The sequence below is a fragment of the Calypte anna genome, chromosome 5A (assembly GCF_003957555.1).
Source record: "Calypte anna isolate BGI_N300 chromosome 5A, bCalAnn1_v1.p, whole genome shotgun sequence".
NCBI lineage: Eukaryota > Metazoa > Chordata > Aves > Apodiformes > Trochilidae > Calypte > Calypte anna.
In genome coordinates, this window is record NC_044251.1 from 35,439,818 (window position 1) to 35,461,061 (window position 21,244).

The window sequence follows — 21,244 nt, forward strand, 5'->3', positions numbered from 1 at the left end:
ACACTGAATCCTTGAAAGCCATCCTGTGGCTCTCATTCCATCAGGCACCTGCTGTTCTCCTTCTTGCTCAACACAACTGGGCTCCATGCAGATCAAACCCCACATTCCCAAAAGGACCAATCCAGCAGTCCTTTTCAGAGCAAAGCCAATACTCAAAGCACACTAACAGCTTTTCTCTGCAGATAAGGAAGAAGCAGTACCAGCCACTTCTGTCGGAGTAAAAAAATTAGAGCATTCACCAAGGACTCACAGTATGAATTAATTATCAGTAGGCTGAGAAAGGTTCAAACTTATCTCCCTCTCAAAGATAAGCAAAGCCTAGAAAAATAGAGCCAACCCCCCATACCTGCCCTGAAGGTGCAAAAATGACTGCAGAGGTGATGCCCCAGGGGAGATAAAGTACTGGATGGAAAAGCAATCTGTGTCTACTGGCTAGAAGCACAATGGGAAACCCATGGCTCTCCTCCTGCTAATCCTGGGCTCTCATCTTACTGCAAATGCACAAAGAAGCAAGAACACAGCACTCAGCACAGAAACCCACTTACTAGTCCCATGTCTGACTGCTCTTCTGTCATCTGATGGCTTGTGTTACTTTGGTTGGAAGCTGCCATTTCATCATTACAGGGCAGTCTCCAGCATCATCAGATGGATGTGTGCAATGAGCAGCAGCACAGTGAGGACCCAAACCACCACCACCTGCTCATCAAACAACCTGATTACCCAAGAGCCACTCAGCTGCAAGAAGCTTCTGTGGAAACTCACGTAAAATTGATACACTTGATTTACTTCTTGCAAAGCTGAGACAAATGATAAATAGCTCAACCAAACCCATCAAATAAGATCATAGCTGCTATTCAGAGCAGGCTTGTTAGATGAGTGATCTACAGGGACTTGTTCACTGTCCCTAAAGAAAACAAAACCACAGTAGAGACTGAGGGGTTTGTTGTGTTTAGCTGACTAGAGAATGTGCTAGGTTTTTTTAACTTCTGATTTCTCTTTTCATACCTCCTGAAACAGAATATGATTTATGATTCGTTTTGTTTCAGTCAATCCAAAAACAAACACCACAATCAATGGAAAGGTCATCATACTTACAGGTGAAAAAAACAGGGCATATGTTCCTAGGCACTAACCCATGCCTTCTCCAGGAACATATTATTTTACTACATTTTAACATGTGTGGTCTATTGACTATCAAAATGCAGGCTGCCTGAAATCTTGGTCAATTGGTCATGGATGAGGAACTAATGTGGTAACTATTGAGATAAATATGTGTAACTTTTTTCTCTCTGTTCTACCCAAATGATTCATTCAAAATTATCTCAGTCCATAGCACACTGAGAAATATGGCCCTGTCTGCCTCAGTCTGGTTGTGTGCTCCTGCTATTCCTCAATCCCATGAACTCTTCCAAGCCAGTCAGGTAAGCTGGCTAATTCTCAAAATTATTTCTATACAGCTATACCAGACCTTTGCTGTGGCAACATAAGTGCTGGTGCACCCCACAAAGGGTGGGAATATACATGCAGGGAGGGCTGACTGCCTTTATAGGCAGCACAGACTTCAATGGGAAAACCTGATCATGACACTGTGCCCTAAATAAAGGCAACCACACAGATCAACCATGTCAACGCGTGCAGGGAACACGCCTGGTGTTTGCTCACAAGTAATGATCCATCTCTTTCCTGGGGGGACCCTGACAGTGGCAAGCAGTGAGAAATGTGTACTCAGTGCTGGTGAGGCCACACCTCAAGTACTGTGTCCAGTTCTGGGCCTCTCAGTTCAGGAAGGATATTGAGGTCCTGGAGCGGGTCCAAAGGAGGGCAACCAGGCTGGTGAAGGGACTCCAACACAGATCCTATGAGGAGAGGCTGAGGGAGCTGGGGCTGTTCAGCCTGGAGAAGAGGAGGCTCAGAGGAGACCTCATGGCTCTCTACAACTCCCTGAAAGGAGGGTGTAGCCAGGTGGGGGTTGGTCTCTTTTCCCAGGCAACTCTCAGCAAGACAAGAGGGCATGGTCTTAAGTAGTGCTGGGGGAGGTTTAAGTTGGACATTAGAAAGAATTTATTTACTGAGAGGGTGATCAGACATTGGAATGGGCTGCCCACTGAAGTAGTGGATTCTGTGTCCCTGGAGATATTTAAAAAGAGACTGGACGTGGCACTCGGTGCCATGGTCTGGTAACTGCAGCAGTAGTGGATCAAGGGTTAGACTTGATGATCTCTGAGGTCCCTTTCAACCCAGCCAATTCTATGATTCTATGCCTCCATTTTTGTTTGCAGAAACAGGCACCAAGGCAGACAATAACCATGGCACGAAAACACAATTTCAGTGATGTGAGTAATGGCAGGGCATGGCTGCAGACACTGAAGTGCTATGGGGTGTCTGAGTGACCACTGTGCCTCACATCAGGTTTCTGAGCAGCTCCAGCCTCTGGAACAGTTTAACTCCCAGGAACAGTCCAGTCTTTTGAGGAATATTTGTCAGTTTCATTGGGATGATAGAATGGACATATATATATATATATATATGCACATATATGAAGGTTTCTGCCTAAGATTGCCTCAAAAACAGCAATAGCAGTAAGAGCCATTTTATTCATCTGGCAAATAAACGACATTGGATTATTTATAAACAAATAAACAACTTCTCTTTGGAATAGTCAATGCAGTGCTTCATAAGAAGTCTGCACTGTCAGTGTAACAGTGCTGCACAACACTGAAGAGCCTGTCAATCACTGTCAGTAAGAAAGGACAGCATGACACCACCCTTGAAAGTTTCCTATAAAGTCTACCAGGAGCAGTCTTGAAATGGTCTCTTAGCAACAGTCAGTGAAATGTCTTGTGATTTTTTTTTTTAATTAGCACGCAGAGAATATGCATTTAATTTTTAACTTCCAAAAAGTAAAAATTGGTTTAAATTAAAATGACTGATACAAAAACTCCAGAAAAAAAAGGTATTAGTGGGAATTCATAACAACAACTGGTAAAATGAAGCGGTCTACATATTAATGAAAAAATCATACAGTGCTTGATTTCCTTCATCTGAAACCCCCAAGTACACGAAGTATGCTAACACATTAAAAAAGAAGTATTCCAGATTAAAAAAAAAAAAAAGAAAAAACGACTTATTGTGTTTCTGCACAGAAGCTGCTTACTAAATGCTAGATAGGTTAAGAGGAACTTCAAATAAAAGAAATCTATTGCTGTTTATAGTTTCATCCAAAAGAGGATGAATGACTAGCCCAAGAGCACAATGTAAGGCTACCCTGATCATTCATTTCATCTATAGTGGAAATTTCCCTGGTTAGAAATTCTGACCAACTGAAAAGGGTGGGCTTTTATAGAAAGAAACAGAACACAGAACAAAGATTTTTATCACCACAGATGCACCAACTTTTAACTGCTAAACCCTTAAAAGCTTGCTTCACTAGAGAGCAAAAGTAAAGCTAAAAAAGGGAGGATTACCTGGGCGGAACTGCTTCACCACAACAAAGCACTGCCGAGAAGTATTAAAGATCAGGATTGACACACTGAGGAGGAAGACAGAAAACAAAAGATCAATGCCTTATGAAGGATTAATGCAGAACTTTTAAACTTACAACTCGTGAATTTAATTTTAACTACATAAATACATAGAAGATTCATTACTAAAGCCACGATGCAACGAGATCGTTGTCCAAAATCCATCAAGAGGGATATACAGTGGCTCGTGTTCCAAAGCCCATGAGAATTTACCCCAAATTAAGTCACTTTTGGCTCTTGCCATGCAGAAAAAGTAAGCAACCAATCAATTCCTTCTCTGTAGTAGAAAAAAAATCCAGCTCAGGAACACTGATACTTGACAGTAATAACAAGAAAAAAATAATGCTTAAAAATAAAAACATTTTCTTCCTTTACATCAGTCACAGATTAGGATAGTCTAACTCTTAGGAACAGTCAAGTCTCAGAGCCAGAGAATTCTGTATAAGCACAAGGTCATCTCCTGTCTGTGGCTACTTGCTGAGCTTGGCCTTAAAACAGACACCATTCAAGTCCAATTTTGTACAAATTTAAACCAGAAGCAGTCTTAATTGTCACCACATTCAGTGGTTTAAAAGTCACATTTTTTAACTTTCCCCTCTACTCTTTAGTTATATGAAATACACGTCAGAGGGAAACCTGGCATTTTGAGTATTTGGAGATGCTCTAGAAGTGTGGACAACTTCTCTTTTCCACTTAAATTATTCTCACATTTTATTAATTTAAAAAAAAATGCAGACAAAAGTCTCTCCTTAATTGGTATCCTGTTAAAGCCTGCAAAAACAACTGTATATTTTGCTCATTACCATGGTAGCATTCTCTTATTTGTTAGGCTTCACTGTATGTAACTGGAAATTTAAGTCACTATTCTATGAACTCTACAATAGATTAGACTAACAATGGCATATTTGCAGAGTTGAGTCAAACTTCCAACTTTTCTTGCAAAAGAGCTGTATATTTATTTTCACCATTTGATCTAATAATGAAGTTGAAGGCTGCCAGAGAAACTGCTATTTGATTATTATTTAAAATAACGTTAATGTTTATTATAATATACTTTAACCAAAACAGAAGGGAGAAGTCCAGATGTTAACTTTTAAATTCAGAGTTGCTACTCTCCAAGACCTGTACTGCATATTGATGGCTTCTTGCCTCAGGAGATGGCATTTGCAGGCAATTTTAAAGCAAAAAAGTTTTGCCTTTGGAGAGGCTGAAGGAGAACATTCATTCTGCCTACTGGCACAGGGTTCTTTCTAACCTAACACCAGAATAACTGGGGATTAGGAGAGATGAAGTTAAACCACAGCCTACAATGTTTTTAAGTTTACTTAAGTATTATTCTTTGGGTTTTTTTTTTTTTATACGACTGTTCCTTTCCACAGAGCACTTCTGTCTGAGGGTAAATTCAGCACTAAATAAATGGGAAAAGAAATTACTTCTCAATCTTCATTTTTTGTCCATGAGTCTAAGGATGTGCACTGCCTGAAGTTGAAGACAGCAGATGTCTTGAGCTGAGGTTAAAGAGTAGAGATTTCCTGAAGCATACGGTTGCCCTTTACCTCTCTTTAAATCCAGCACCCCAGGCCCAATCTTTCGCTTGGCTTGCCTTCTTCAGCACATCTCATTAAATAACTCATACCAACTCATTAGAAATGGCTCAGCTAATAGACATTATTTTTTTCCTAAGAGTCAATCACTTGAGATTTTTATGGAACAGATGGGAAAATTAAAAACAATCTGTCAGAATTAAGGAACAAGATCAAATTAAGCTGCAAAGGGGTAGCAGCAAGTTATTACAATTGACTGCTTCTCACACCATCTTGAGATGAGAGGGTACAGAAATGGCATAAATCTGTAGAACTTTCTATTTAATTACTTCTAATTTTCTGAGAGACTGACAAACAATTTTGAACATAAATTTACATTTTTTAACAAACCACAACACATGAGTTCTAATATTTCTTGTCAGAGCTGGAAAGTCGTGGAGGAGAAAGTCCAGAATTGCACCTTTCTAGGAGGAGAGTGTGACATGACAAAGGCTCCTCTACACCACACCACACCACACCACACCACACAGCACACCACACCACACCACACCACACACCACACCACACACCACACGTGTCTGTGGACTGCAACTGAATAGAAAGACAACCTAGTAAGAGATGTCGCATTTTTGTACATGTGTTCCAGGGTTGATGAAGGCCACAGGCCTGCTCAGACTTCATCTCAACCTTTCCTCAGCTTCCCGATGTTCCTGCTCACTTTACACATACAATAAATCACTACTGCAATTAAAGGAGATTTTCTCCCAGTAAACAGGCTACTGTGAGATATTGCAGGATGCTTCTCTTTCTATACATACAGCAACAATTAGGAGCTTTAAAACATTTAAACATTTTAAGAAAAATTAAGTCAATACGCAGAAATTCTGTAAAGCTGACGCATGGACACCTGCAACATGGGAATCCAGCATCATAATTCCTTCTCCACCTTTAAGAATCTCACAAGAAGAGAGGATACACAACTGGAGACAACTTTTAATGCTGAAAACACATCTTAAAGGAGTTTGGAAAATGATTTTGTTGCGTGCCACTGGCCTAGAAAACTATTTCCAAATTTCTTCGTTCCCCCAACATAGTACAGCTTTTTATTATTTATTGATGCTTTATGACATTCCAGCAGAGCAGACATTTATATACATGTACTACTACTACTTCACACACACATCTGAGAAAGGGAGGTGGTGTTTCTAGAAGCAGTGTAAAAAAGGCAATATTCAATCACAGCAGTTACAAACTGACGTCCTGTTAAAATGTGCACAAACATATGGACTGATGGAAAGTTAATTCTTTTGAAATTTATCATAGCAATTAAGAACAGCAAATATGATTTGCCAAGGGTACAAGAACTTCTGCCTTGATTTCTCAGTTGGTGACCTGGGCTACACTTAATCCACAAGCAACTGCTAAAACTTACCAATTGGTTTTCATGAGACAAACTTTTAAAATCCTCCAGTAAAGTATTGACTCAGCCTTTCCTTTTTCTTATATGTGACCTTAATGCATAATTTACAAATGTGAATTTGCAAAACTAAAAAAATTTTTTTTTTTTTTTAATTACAGTCTAGTAATAGCAAAGAAAAGTAAAAGATTCTCATGTGTTTCTGTGAACGAAATAAGACTCTGAAGGCTGGACATAAGGATTTTTAAAGATAATCTTTAACTAATTAATTTAACTAACTAATACAATAGTATGCTAAGTAATTGATAAGGTAATCTGGGCAAAGAAATTGACCTTTCTTTAACCATTTTAAGAGCAAGTCAGGATCTTCTTGTGTGGATGTCTAGCTTGGGTATGTGTGCGTCACCCAAATTCTAATCAGAATCAAACAATGGAAGTTAAAGTACCTAAAAAAAGACTGATGTTAACATTGAAAGCCAGGGATTTCCAGCTATTAACCAGAGCCACTTCCACCTCTTTTAAAGGCTAAAAATTATCTCAAATTTAGTTTTAAGTCTATAATGCTGTTTGTGCTGCTTACAAATGATAACCTCAAGACCCTAGTGAAGGCTTTAAGAAGTAATGATCTTTCATTTAAAAAAATCCAACCTAACAAACAAACCAGCCCAAAACACCAAAACCCTCACAACCAAATCAGGGCCTATGGTAATTCAGTTACCATTCTTCAAGAAGACAATGAGAAAAGAAAGGCAGATTTCAAAAAAAAAGAAGCACCACAAAAATGGCATGCAGGAAGAAAAGCAAGTAATTGATTCAGTCAGTCCACTTGACTCTCAACAGATATTTGGTATTAAAAATCCCTTTGATAAAATCAGAATAAAATAACCAAATGTTGCATACAACTACAGGATATTTAGTGAGATACATTCATGTCCGCTGGAGAGCATGTGAATATAAAACATACATGTATTTTTGTTTAAATAGCTCATAAGGGAGTAAGTGGCAAAACTTATGAATCATACAATAAAGAAAGCTGGTATGAAAATAAAACTAGTTGCCTAATAATAGTTTTAGCTTTAAAGTAGAAATTGTTTTTTCCTTTTAGAGTTATATGAAATTGGCTTTCCTTGTTCATTAAGTGCTGACAATCTGAACTTTCATATTGCTTTCTGTGTCAACACTATAATGTCATCTAGTATTCTTAAAATCCTACCCTTGAGAAACACCCCTGAGCAGGATTAAAACACGTTAGTGAAAAAGTGTGCTTTTCTTGCTGAAATCTGAAATGACTGTGCTTTCAACTTTAAAGTGATAATCAAAAAACTCAAACTTGTTTGAGAGCTAACAATCGACAGTCATTTTTTTTGGAGGATTCATCCTCAAGGAGGCCCTACTTCATCTTCACAGAATCACAGAATTGTCACTGCTGGAAAAGATCTTTAAGATCACTGCATCCAACTGCCAAAATCCACTCCAAAATAAATATATATATTGATATCTGTATCACCCATTAATGCCTCATCTACACAGTTTTAAAATACTTCCAGGGATAGTGATTCCACCACCTACCTGGGCAGCCCATTCTAACATCTAACTACTCTCTCAGTAAAGAAGTTTTTTTTTTAAAAAAAAAAAAAAAAAAAGAAGCTATTTCAAAATTGGTTTTGGTGATAATGAGAAAGAATTGCATGTAGCCCCTGTGTCACTTCTGTATTGAAATTAAGCATCCATTTCACAGCTGGGCACATCCAGGAAACTTCTAATGTCATATCTAAAGCACCACCTCCTTCCTTTTATCGGAGCAGCACCCAGTATTTTAAGCCAGAGAAAACAGTCCCTTCACTTTCAGAGCAGACATGTAATAAAGCTGTACTCTTTGATTTTTCTGCAGTGCAATTCCTTTAGTTTCCCAGAGCTTTGACTATAATGCAGATAGTCCTGAGATTAAACGTGTGCGCTTGGACAGTCTTTACTGGTTCATTTAGGTCTTCCTTCAAAGCATTTTACATTTTTCAAAGGCCAGCATCAATCCAATAGGCTGCTTAGAATGCAGCCTATTACAAAAGCAAATCTGTAAGCTCCGGACAAAAACATTCAGCCTTTCATACTAATCACAAAAAAAGTGGATTTGGCAAAAGATAATTAGACACATCTAGAAGACTTCTGTATTCTGATGAAATCTGAATGCTTACTTCAATGCAACTTACATATTTAATACTAAGTAAAACCAGAAAAAAGAGGTGAAACACGTATGGTTGAGAAAATAAACATTACTTTGGAAAAAATCAAAAGGAAGATTAGTTTCAGTAAACTGAACTGCAGGAAGTTGCTCATGATACCATAAAGCAGGAAGCATATGTTTGGTTAATCATCAGACTGGTCTAAGAATGAATTAAGAAGTGCTAACAAATCTATATACATGCACTTTTAAAACATAATATCTACTTGTCAAGTAGTAATTTGCACCCAACCAAGAAATATGATGCAAGACAACTTCTTTGGAATAAACAATCCTCCCAGCACTCTGTGTTCATGTAGCACAGACAAAAAAATAGAAGGTAAATTAAACTGCAAAATAAATGAGACATCAAAGCACATTGCTCTCAATAACATTCTTTAAGTGTCATATTTTGGCCCGTATCCCAGGATACCCTTGGAAATGACACACTGCATCTCAATGGGATTCTTTCAACAAAATATTTTAATAAATAAATTCAGGTTTTATTCTAATTTACTTGATTAAATAAAGCTTTGTGGGCATTAGGTGCAGCAGATGTCAGAGCCTGATGGGCTTTTGTTCCAACTCCTAATTTTTTCTGAAACTGATGTTTATAAATGCTATCACAGAAAAAGACTAATAAATAACCCATCTAGAAGGTCTAATTATGACTACCTTGTGAAATGGCAAAAATCAACGTTTTTAAAACAATACCAGGTTTCAAAGTCTGCTTGGAAAATAAGAATTTTATATGTTCTGTGTTACCTAAATTAGGCACAAACCAACAATTTTGTTTCTTAACTACTAAAAACCAAATATGAACTGAACAACTCAAGTTTTTTCTCAGGTATAAATGTATATTCTCACCACCATTACTGAGAAACATAGACTGAGAAACTGGCAGTTCTTCATATTTTACCCAATTTTCCCATTTCTAGACTAATGGTTTCTATGGTTCCTTTTTTTTTTTTCCCCCCCATGAGGTATTTTCAGATAAAAGTCTCAAAATAATAAAAAATTCTCAAAATTTTCACTCAGATTACAGAACATTTCCCATCTTTCATAAGATTATTTTTACCAATCCCAAATGCTGGTCATGACCATGCTACTCTCCATAGACCATATCAAATTTTGGCACTCTTCAGACAGAGCAGTTTTAATTCAAAACCACCTGGAAGCAAAGGGAAGATTTCCTGATTTTAGCAACTGTAAGAGAAGAAAACATATCCACTTACTTTGAGTATTATTGCAAATAATAAGAAATTAAATCCCTAAACTCGTAAAAACAAGATGTCTCTAATCTGGATACCAGAAATCTGTATTTAGAAATTTATGACTAATCAGCCAAAACTCTTGTGCACCTGCTCAGTTTCAAGATATTTTATAGGTTCTGTTACTAAAATTATGTAAACATTTAACTTCCCAATGAAGAAACTACCTCAGTAAAGATTTTATTGCCATTTTACCCTATTTCAGTGATACAGCAGAGAAAACTTTATATGCTACACAGTGCTTTCATATTACATACTTCAAAAGGTGAAATGAGAATCTGAAAATGTGGCTTTTAATTGTGTTTTTCTCTGATAACTTTACAGAGTTATCTCTGATAACTTCAAAAATAGGTTCATATTTTCCTCATTGCTATGATTTTATTTAGATTGGATCCTAAGGTAATAACATAATAAGACACCTTAAAAGACAGTAAATATGCCTGCAGAACTCCTGGCACACAAGCAGAGGTTCTGTCAAATCTTCACTTTAAAAAAATAAAACCAAACAGGAAAACCAAAAAACACAAGCATTAAGTGCTTTTTTTTTTTTTTTTTTTGCAAATATCATATGCAAACAAATCGTGTCATTACTTGGGTTGAAGGAATTTAATAGGCTACTACATTTTTTCCTTCTAATAGCAGGAAAAATATCATTATCCTGAAAGCATCCTTGAAAGACAGATACCAACTCTAGACCTGAATGTTTTCAATGACAGTGATTACAAAATGTGCATTCCTAGACTGTCATGTTGCCTATTGGCAAAGATGGTTTCTTAGTGTTAATTGTACTAAATATTTTCCACATCAGACATAGTTTCTTGTTCTGTCATTGATTACTGACAAAATTAAATTATTCCAGCCTGCTTTGCAACATTTATTTACATATTTGTGATAAGCAGTAATTTTTCTCTTCAGTTGTGTTATCTTTTGTATGAACATGCCCAGCCATCATTACATTCTCTCACCTATTATTTCCCTAAACTTTTCATCATTTTCGTTGTTTGTTGAACTACATCCAGTTTATTTTAAACAGTGCATTATCTTCTGCACTATCTTTGAAGATAATCAAGAAAATTCCACATTATTGACACCCTGGAGGAGACATTACAAAGACAGACAAGGTTTACAGTACAACATTATATCATTGAACATAAAAGGCACATGCCACCCAAGAAAGACTTTTTGTTTTTACCTATCTATAAAGATGTTTAAAAGCTGTATTTTACCCATTTTTAAGCTGCTATGATAATTCTTGCACAAAGAAAGCATCTGAGTTAAATTTCACGGTGTCTTATAATACACTAGGACATAAACCAGAAAAATACATCCAGGATTAAGTTTCCATAAAGCTCAAGTGATCTGGCATATGAAACAGGAGAAGGAATTTAATCCACTCCTATAATGTGGTCAGGGCACATGATTTCCACCCTGTCTCCATAGCTGCCACCGAGCCAGAATAGCAACCCTGGCTCCTCCAGGCCACTCGTGTGGCTCCAGTCACCACCCATCACCTGGCTGGCTCTGGTGGCCATGGCCACCGATGGGGCAGGACCCTGCTGCAGCTGTTGGGCTCAGGCATTCCTCCTCCTCCTCCTCCTCCTCCTTCCCTGCACAGCCACGTTCCTGACCTCAGCAGTGCTCAGCCACCAGAATCTGGCCAGGTAACCTCAGGCTACAGAGTGACAGGTTCAGTACATCCATCTTCCCTCTCTGAGTGAGGTTCCTTTTTATCTCAAGGTTCTCCTGAAGTTGGTATCTGGAGGAGACAACACCCTGAGGTGCAGATTGCCTGGGTTGCCTTCAGCCTGCAGCATCCCTCCTGATGGAAAACTTCACTTTCCAGTTGTCTTTGTAACAGGTGAAGTATAAAGACCTTTTTTTCTAAGCAAACAGTTAAAATTTAATCAGGAATTCATTTGTTTTAAATGTGAAATACATTAATCTCGTTGCAAAAAGAAGACAGTCTTATAAGGCATGAATACTATTTCCTTCTCCTCTTATTTTTTCAAGTCAGAAAGTATTTCTTGAGCCACTGACATGTTTTTGCAGTTAAAAACACAGCATAACAAGGGTACAATGCACATACAGGGTTGTAAGGGTTTTAGTCCTAATGCCTTTTCCTTGTCACATGATATTCTCAGGGCTAAGAGGAACTCACATAACAACCTTGCATGCAATTCAGCCTTGATTTTTTATTTTTTTGTAGCCTAGTTTACAGTGATTTTTAAAAGACTTTTAAATAATCATAGCTTTGATTTATATCCATTCACAATGCAATTTAAAAGCTGCTTTTCGATTTGTCAACTGTTCTCGAACATTATAACTCAAAGCACAAAATGAGCACATGACAATACAGTAACCTTCATCTGTTCCCAAATTATGTTATTTAAAAGCCTTGAATCTGCTTAAGGGGAGTTGCTGAAACCTGAAACGAACTTGGTCTATTGCTTTATAAAGTAGATTAATGTAGAACTTAAGCACTATATTTTATTTCAGGCTCTTATTGTACTAAATATAGCAAAATCAGGATGAGGGATAATACACGTGAAACATGAGTCTGATTTTAAAGAAATTTCTTTGGTTACAGACATAAATATCTACTTTCTAATATTTGGTATGTTTCCATGTCTACACCATAAATCCGCAGAAGGAAAATGTCCTCTTGGTCAGGTTTTTTATTTTTAAAAACAGTAACCTTTAAAAAAAAAGAACCACTCCTCTCCCCACAAAGCACACCACCACAAACTGCAAACTAGTTCTGACAGATCCAAGTCTAAGGGGCATCCAGAAATACACCATAAATTTTCCTCTCTTGCACTCCACTTGATTTTCATAAGGATACATTTAATAATGAGCAAAGTCATCAGCTGAGTATTGAGAGGAAAAGTAAACCTAAATAGAAAAGCAAACAGTGCATAAAATAACTGCAGAAAGCATCTTTTTCTCTGTGCCTCTAATATAACATGCCAGAAATATGTAAGATGCACAAGCACCATCTCAATAAACATTTTAAATAATTACTAATTTGTTCATTTTTAGTAACCTTCACAGTTGTTTCTAATGACATGAAAAAAATTTACAATGAGTTCTGGTAATGTTCATGTGTACCTTTCAAGGAATGACCAGTGCAAATGTGACACCATGGGAGAAGAATGATAGTAAATGTATTATTTTCCAGCAGCAAAATGGCTTAAAATTGACAGATTTTATGACAAGTTTACAATTTTTTGACAGTTGTCAGATGGGAACTATACCATTAATTATTTAATCCTCTTATAAATTCATAGAAATTTCCTGCTCTAAATAGGACTAACTTCTAAGTTAGGTCTGATTTCTTGTCCAGTTAAGTTTTGAATTTCTCCAAGGATGGAGGTTCCTCAGCCTGTCTGAGCACAGTGTTCCAGGACTTAGCTACTCTCCATGGGTATGTCTTTGTGTCCTGGGTCCTCTTTCTGTTACAACTAAAACCTAAATATGGTAGGAAATGCTGCTGCTTCTCTCTACACTGACATTCAGTCAACTTTTTGGAACACAGGTTTTGAAGGTAACAGTTTATTTGGTGGCGAGTAATAATCTGGGAAGAATTTATGAGTTGTGATTTGTTGTTTATTTTTTTTCTTTAACTGTCATAGAAGGCTTGAGAGCAAGCAATTTTATGTTCAGCAGAAATTACAAACTGAATGAAACCAAGGTGACTCCAGGACTGATCCTGATATTAGTTCTGAACAGCCTTGATCTCAAGAAAGCTCATGAGCCACGCACAATAGACAAAAGCCCAGATCTGCAATAACTAAGAAAAAAAAAAACATGAGAGGGGAAAAAAAAAGGGAATATCTAATACCAAACATGCTATTTCAGCTTTTGCTAGTGTCACCCCAGCTTGTGTGTGGTTAAGTGATCTTGTCCTACAGCAATATATTGTGAGATCTTACAACGAGGTGACTGACACTTAAGCCAAATTTAATGACTGCTGCAGTCCTCATGTTTTTTGTCTCTGTATAATTTAATCAGCTGTCCATCTGAGCAGTTGGAAAAGGATAAATACATACAAAAATAACTTCATCTCTCTTACTGAATATTTTCCTGTATGAAGTCTACATTCTGAGTATCTGGTGAATATTGGCTTACGTTGACCTCATTTGAAAGAACACTGGGGCCCCAAATGAACCCAGCACACAAGCTCTCAATTCACAGTCAGATGGCAAGAAAGTCAGTCTTAAGCAAATGTTTACTTATGCTGATGAAAGAGGATGACAGATAAAGCCATGATTTAGGCTCATTGTCTGTTTTTATATTATCACAGTGTTTATTGTGCTCAGTATCATTAGATTCACTATACATACAAATAACATGTAAATTATATGTAATACATACATATGTTTACTTCATAGATTTGGCATTGTGTATATTAAATTAAAAAAAAAAACTGAACAACCTTTTAAAAAAACTGGAGCATTTAACACAGCTGCAACCTTTTTCAGAAGTAAAGTAAATTTTCAGTACTTTTGGAAAACAGGTCTTAAATATAGAAAATGGATCTTAATTATAGAACACACCTACCATCTTCCTGAAAAATGACATTTGTGCTAGGAAATCCTGAGCAACAGGACATGTGTCCCAGAACACCTGCCTCTTCTGCAAGATTTTATCTTTCATTAAGCATAATGAACCTCTAAGAGCCCCCTAAGTATGAAGTCCTTGATAATCTTCAGCAACTAGACAACATGCCTTTTCCATACAACTAGCTTCACAGCAGTCCTGTTAAAATGTACAGGAAAACTTAGGACTTCAGTCAATTACTGGATTTATTTGATGGTAATTGGCTTCATATTCACAAACAGAATTTATATAAGACTATGGATTTCCTATACAGAAAGTCCACATTATTACCTTTGGTGTCAGAAGCTGCATTGAATGTACTTGTGAAAAAGTGCTGGAAATTCTACAGTTCAGCAGTAGTCACTAATAAGTTAAGATGGCAGCTGTTGTACATTTGAAGATAACAAATGTTATGTGACCAGAGATGACTGGCATGACATATGGCTGTAGCCTTTTTATACAGTTATGTTCTCAACTATTTTAAAAATGTCCGCAAAAGTCCCTCAGAAATACTGTTCTCAAGAACTTCATGGAAAACTGATCCTTCAGTCTTTACCCCCCTCACATTAGCTGCATCTATTCACACATTATCACAGAGTGATAATCTGAAGTTTAAACAAAAATAGGAATACAAATTATTCATCTGGAAGTCATGTTCTCAGCACTGTGACTTGAGTCTGGGTTCACTTGCTCTGAAACACAGGGTATATATTAAATTTCCAGCAATCAATTATCATTTCAGCCTTTGTATCTGCAATCATAAATCCAGGCACATGCCCACATGGATAGACAAAGTGCGAAGACAGAACTGTCTTCCTGGCAAATTCCAAAAGCAAGTGTAAAGTTCAGTATCAAAATATCACTCCCTCTTCTGTTCTTGTTCTCAAGTAGTGCAGGCATTTTTAATTTATATAGCATTTTTCCAGCCTTTCTGGAATTTTTACCTTAATAATTATTACAATGATAAAAAGTGTTGCTATCGTTTTACATCCATCCCAGGACACACAAAAAACCTCATTATAAGGATTTAGAGGGCTGCAATAGCGAAGAATTTCATAAAATGCAATTAATATTACCTAGTTATTTCATACACAAGAATACAGCTTTCAACATGTAAATAACAACTTCTTTCATCATTAGTGATTTGCTACATGTCTTGCAATTAAGATTTAGGAAACCTCTTTCTAGGAAAACTTTCTTACCTTTCCTTTTTATTTTTATCTTCTAGTATTTGAATTTTCAGTTACTAGATTAAATATTTACACTTTAAAAACCCCAAAACAATGACAAATGTGTATTTTAGTGTTTAATAACTCTGAGACTGGGTCTGCTTTATGCATACTCTGTTATATTTTGACATAAACTGATCTCTGAAGTGTAGAGTTAAGTGGTTTTCTTCCCTGGCAGAAGAAATGCAGTTCAAAAGACAGAACAAACTTGTTGGCCATCCATTTCTTACCATATTCTTAAGAGAGGGGTTTGGCCTATGGAAGGGAGAACCTGAAAGGTTTCAGGCATTTATAGTTATTTCAATTATGCTTTGCCTGAAACATGCTTATGTAGCAGTGACAAAGAGGATTAAAATAAAAAAAGTTAGCATACTTGTTATGTTTTTAACATACAGGACTTACTCAAACATAAATCAGAATCTCTATCTCATTACAAGTAATTGCCAATAAAGAAAACCAAAGAGTATGATCATAACTTCAGATTCCTCTTAAGCAGTCTTTAGATTAAGACAATCCCTAGGATTGTATATTCACAGGTGAGGGAGTATGGTCACATGCCTGGGTCTAGACCATTTAAAGGCACAAACAACAACAGGGTTAAATATTTGGGAGGCAGAGTCCTACAAATGATATATTCACAAGCAAAAAAGAAAATTTAATGCAATTCAAACATTAAGTTCCATCTTCTATGTAATCATTAGAAAGTACAATACATAATGAGCCAAAACTAATACATGAAAAGTCAAGCACATAGTAAACTAACTGAGAATATTACAAACAGTAAAGAGATTTTTTAGTTTCTGCTAATCCTGTCTGAAACAGTAGAGTATTACACAAGAAGTGAGAGTTAAAGAGGAAACTGGAGGGAAAAAATGTGACTCTGCACTGACAAGATTTGACCAGTGGAAGTGAATACAGTATGAAAAACAACATGAAGACAAAAGGAAGTAACATGATATCAACTGTTACCTGTCATGTGTCCTCATAAAATCCCAGAACTTCTTGGTGCCATTCTAGGGGGAAAGATAAATAAATCCATCAGTAAAATTCGTTCCAAGTGAAAATTTACTATAATTTAATAAACCTTTAATAGGCATTTCTTTGAAAACTTGAAATATCTGCTTTTATTTATGAGACCATTATTACAGATTTTGACAGTAAGTATCACAGATGCTGTGTATTATTTTAGGACAGTTCAAAATCTTAGATCCAAAATATAATGCTCACAACTAACATAGGACTGTGGTAGTCTTCAGACAGACCAATTATCAACTCCAGACTTCAAATAGATTATTTTCTCAAGTTGGGTCAAATTCTGTCCTCTGCTATCTTTTAAGAACAGCACTCACTACAGCACAGCATTCTTCTAGAATTAGAATGAACACATGCACACTTGCTTACATTCATGGTTTATCTTCTATAATCACCTACATCAATTCATACATACCACTTAACAACAAAATGTATATAATTTATTACCCTGCTTATTAGAAGTGTGCTGGTGTTTTTCAGCTGAAACACAACTTAAAAGAGATTTCACTCCTAGGTCAGTTTTAAGTCTAGATAAGAAAGCAGTATGCAGCCAGAGGAAACTGTATTCTTTGACACCTTTCTCTTATTAGGAAGGCAAATAAATAAGACCTGCTGAAACCTACGTAGTTTGAATATGCTTAATGTGAAAAGCAGCACAAGCTCCCTGTTATAAAGTATGGTTAAATGGATGATCAAACCCTGAGCAACTGGTTAATGATTTAAAGCAGGTAAATGTGAGCAATGAAAGAAGAATCAAGTTCAGTTGGTGGGTAAAGGTGCCAACCAATATAGACAGGCCCTTCAGCTCTATTACAGATGTCATGGCTACCAAGTACACAACAGCTGGTGGGGATTAGATAACAAGCACTCTGGTTCAGAGATTAAGCTCCTGAGCTTTATGAGTTTACCAAGCTTTTTGGAAGAGTGAGTGCTTGCTAGCTGGGTTTTCCTTCATTCCCCCAACTGTAATTACAAACAGTTGTTCACCTCAAGGGAAACTGTAGTCTACTCTTCCATTGGTGCTGGCACACACTTTCTGCTAGCACTGACACTGATCAAATGCATGCATTGGAAGAGGAGCCCTGTTGTCCTTTAAATGCCATATAATGTTGAAAGAGAAATAGACAGCAAATTCTCAGTGTGATGTTGTTTATCATGCTGAGAGTATACTCAGCTTGTTCCAACTGGTGAGAGAGGAGCAATTTTTTTAAAGGACTGTGACAAAATACATATTTGCAACACCTGAATTTAACAGCATAGGTTATGTTGTGTGTTATTGTAACTTAAGGTACTAAATGTGTAAGGTCAATTCAATCTTTTGTAGGTTTATTTGTACCTGTAAGCCATATATTTGTGGATTTTTCTCCTTTTTTTGCAGATTGCTGAGGAATTTAGGATTTGACATGACTGAGCTGGAAAACTGCAGACCAAGCCTAATGTCTTCTGCATGTACTTTCAAAATGATGCTCCAGCTTCATTCTTCCCTGACCCAAACAGTATGATGTCCTAGCATCATCCATTCTCCCTTAGTAGTGACCACCTGGAATAAATGCAAGTGTCCAGCTGATGAAGAAGACAAAAAGCCTGAATCAAGGCCCTCCTTGCATTAATTTAGACTATTAGTCCTGTTATACCACTTCCTAATGTAAGATCCCAGCAACAATCTTCCTGGCTCTTTCCTCCTCACATCATTTTGCAAATTATAGAACCTGATTGCTTTGGAGCACTTAGAAAAGGGTTTCAAATAGCTGAGGAAAATTATACCCTAGAGAATGATGCTCATCCAGATGGGATCCATCAGATTTGAACGACCTCTTCTCAAGGATGAGCCCCATTAGCACTGACAGAATCTACCTCACAGACATCCATATAATTTTAACAGAACCGAAAAGGAGGAACCTAGTTTCTCAAATAAACTAATCAGAAAATAATAAGTTTATTTTCTGTTTTCTAAGTGGCTGGAAGGCACATAAAAGCACTTTCTCTAGAACATGATTTGACCCAAATTCAAAACCAGCCACAAGCCAAATTAATTTGAGTCTGTCCATTCAAGATGTTGGTTATCATCATACTCTTCAACTAGACAAGCTATTTTCTGCCTATATTTGAAGAAAAAAATACTGCTTATGATCAACCTGCACCTGTCCAAATAAATAAATCAATAAACAAATGAAACATTCCAACATCTCATTGTTTACAGTGGCAGAAACTCAAATGAGCCCCATTCATGCCCTGTTGTCCAAATCAAATGTAATTTGAACCTAACCATATGGGGCTGAGTTTCTATTGTACTCAATGTGTGGTTCTTTCCCAACAGACTGGTCTGAAGGTTGCTAATTATTAATAGCATGTAAACAGTTACCAATGGTTCTTACACTGCTTTACATACTTTACAGAACATTAATTCTAAGCAGTTTCTAACCAACTATATCAAGCTGTATTGTAGTAGATCTATCCTATCTTTAAGACAAAAATATTAATTGTTGAAGCTGATCAAAATTCATACTTTTAAAAGCCAAGGAGCCATAATTACTTGTTACACTGTTCCATTCCATATATCCTGGCCTTTCACAATGCTCTCCTATCACCACAGATACAGATAATTGGATGGAATTAAATGTATCAGTGGTCAACACCACTTCCAAAAAAGAGAAGTATCTCTGTGAAAAAACAAAAGCTCTCTCAAGTCCTAATGCCCTTCATTTTAGTAAGAATATATATTTGCATTGCATTCTCCAACGTCAAATAAGGAACAATCAAAGTCCCTCTCAATGAAGTAATCAAAATAAGTATAAATAATTGCTGAGAGATCACTGATAGTGGGAATAAGAAGTAAGCACATTATTACATTTAGGACTTTAAAAATATTCTTCAAATAAGAAATGCATTCTGTGATGTTTTAAAAAGACAAATATGTCAAAAATATTTTACATTTATTTTTATTTGTTCAGAATAGCAATTTTGATGCTTCAACTACCTTGTATAACACATATTTGATTTAGTAAATCTTTAATTGAGAAGCAATCACACCCTAGCTCTGTGCTCTGTGATCAGGTTCTGTGATGGTGCGTTGATGAACTAGTGCATACAGAATGTGTACATTAATAAAGCTGTATTCCAGAAGAGGCAATATGTGAGGCAACTTTGTTTCATGTTACACAGAAGATGGTTTACTTACATAAATAGAAATGGCGTAAGAAAGCCAAATCATGTCAGATCTCGCCTAGTATCCTGTCTCTAACAGTGAAAGAAAAATTTAAGACCATAGGAGAGATACAGCAATGTTTCACCAAAATACTCTTCCAAGCCTTTAACAAAAGGCATCCAAATTAAACACAGTCCTCCCATTATCCTGAAAATGAAGCACAAATAACCATTTCTATATCATTTGAATGTGCAATAATGTGGCACCAGTCCTGCTCACTTTGCCTTTAAGACTGACTGGATAAGGGCATAGGGACATTAACAGATTTATGGCAGTCTGTTACCAGCCTGACAGTCTGCACGAGGAGAACTTGGTCCCTTTTGGTTCAAGGGATTCCAGGACAGCCATGAAGGCTACTCAAGTATTGACAGTGACTGCAAGTTCAACAGATGAGATTCCTACCAGCAGAGAGCTCTTCATGATGCCACCCATACTTGATCTCCACATCCTCTGTCCTCCTTCTATCCTTGAAATCACTTTCCCAAGACTCTCCCTGCACCTGTTCATTGCTATAAGTGCTGGCAGGAGCCTATGCACACAGTCTGTTATGGGTAAGTTGGGCTTGTCTGCAGCCTATAATCAAAATAACATTCTTTCTCCCACCTACACACTCTGTCTCTGGCTAAAATTCTTTAACACTTTACCAGGGATATCACTGTCCTCTGGTTTCCTCCACTACCTTAGGCAATGTCTGAACAACATGGTCACACTGCTGTCAGGATACCTACACAAAGGTTAACTTCTTTTTACTACAGAAATTCACCAAACTCAGCCAACAAACAAGATAAAAGGAACATGCTATGCTAATGATGTAGGAAGTAACTTTCACTGGCACTGATCTGGTGGTGACACTGGGTGTGCTCCACATGAGACAGACCTTGGATATGGTCTGAAACAAGTCACCTGGTGGAACAAGTTCCCTCTCCTCTTCATTTGGGGCAGCCTGAATGCCTCCTTCTCTTCCCCTAGGGCAGCACCCATATATGACCTGCCACCTGAGAAGCTCTTGAACCACTTCACAGCTGAGGTAAATGTCTCCACAGGTACCAATACACACCTCATTGCTACACTGATACAATCCCAGGCCTTCAAAAAACACCCAACCCAAACAAATCACACACACCCTCCATTTGATCTCGACTGCTGTATACAGCCCTGCTGGGACTCACAACACTTTCTCTAGATATGAAGCTTTTTCAAGTGGAGGG

The 21,244-nt window shown here is 37.0% G+C and overlaps 1 protein-coding gene across 1 annotated transcript in view; it reads right to left on the bottom strand.

Annotated features, from left to right (window-relative positions):
• The window catches only part of NUDT14 (nudix hydrolase 14), a 54,671-nt gene that overhangs the window by 13,321 nt on the left and 20,106 nt on the right, over window positions 1-21,244 (bottom strand). The window contains exons 2-3 of the mRNA XM_008501062.2: window positions 16,769-16,812; window positions 3,465-3,529 (exon numbers count right to left, since the gene is read on the bottom strand). Coding sequence (XP_008499284.1) covers window positions 3,465-3,529; window positions 16,769-16,812 — 109 coding nt within the window. The remainder of the gene's footprint in view (window positions 1-3,464; window positions 3,530-16,768; window positions 16,813-21,244) is intronic.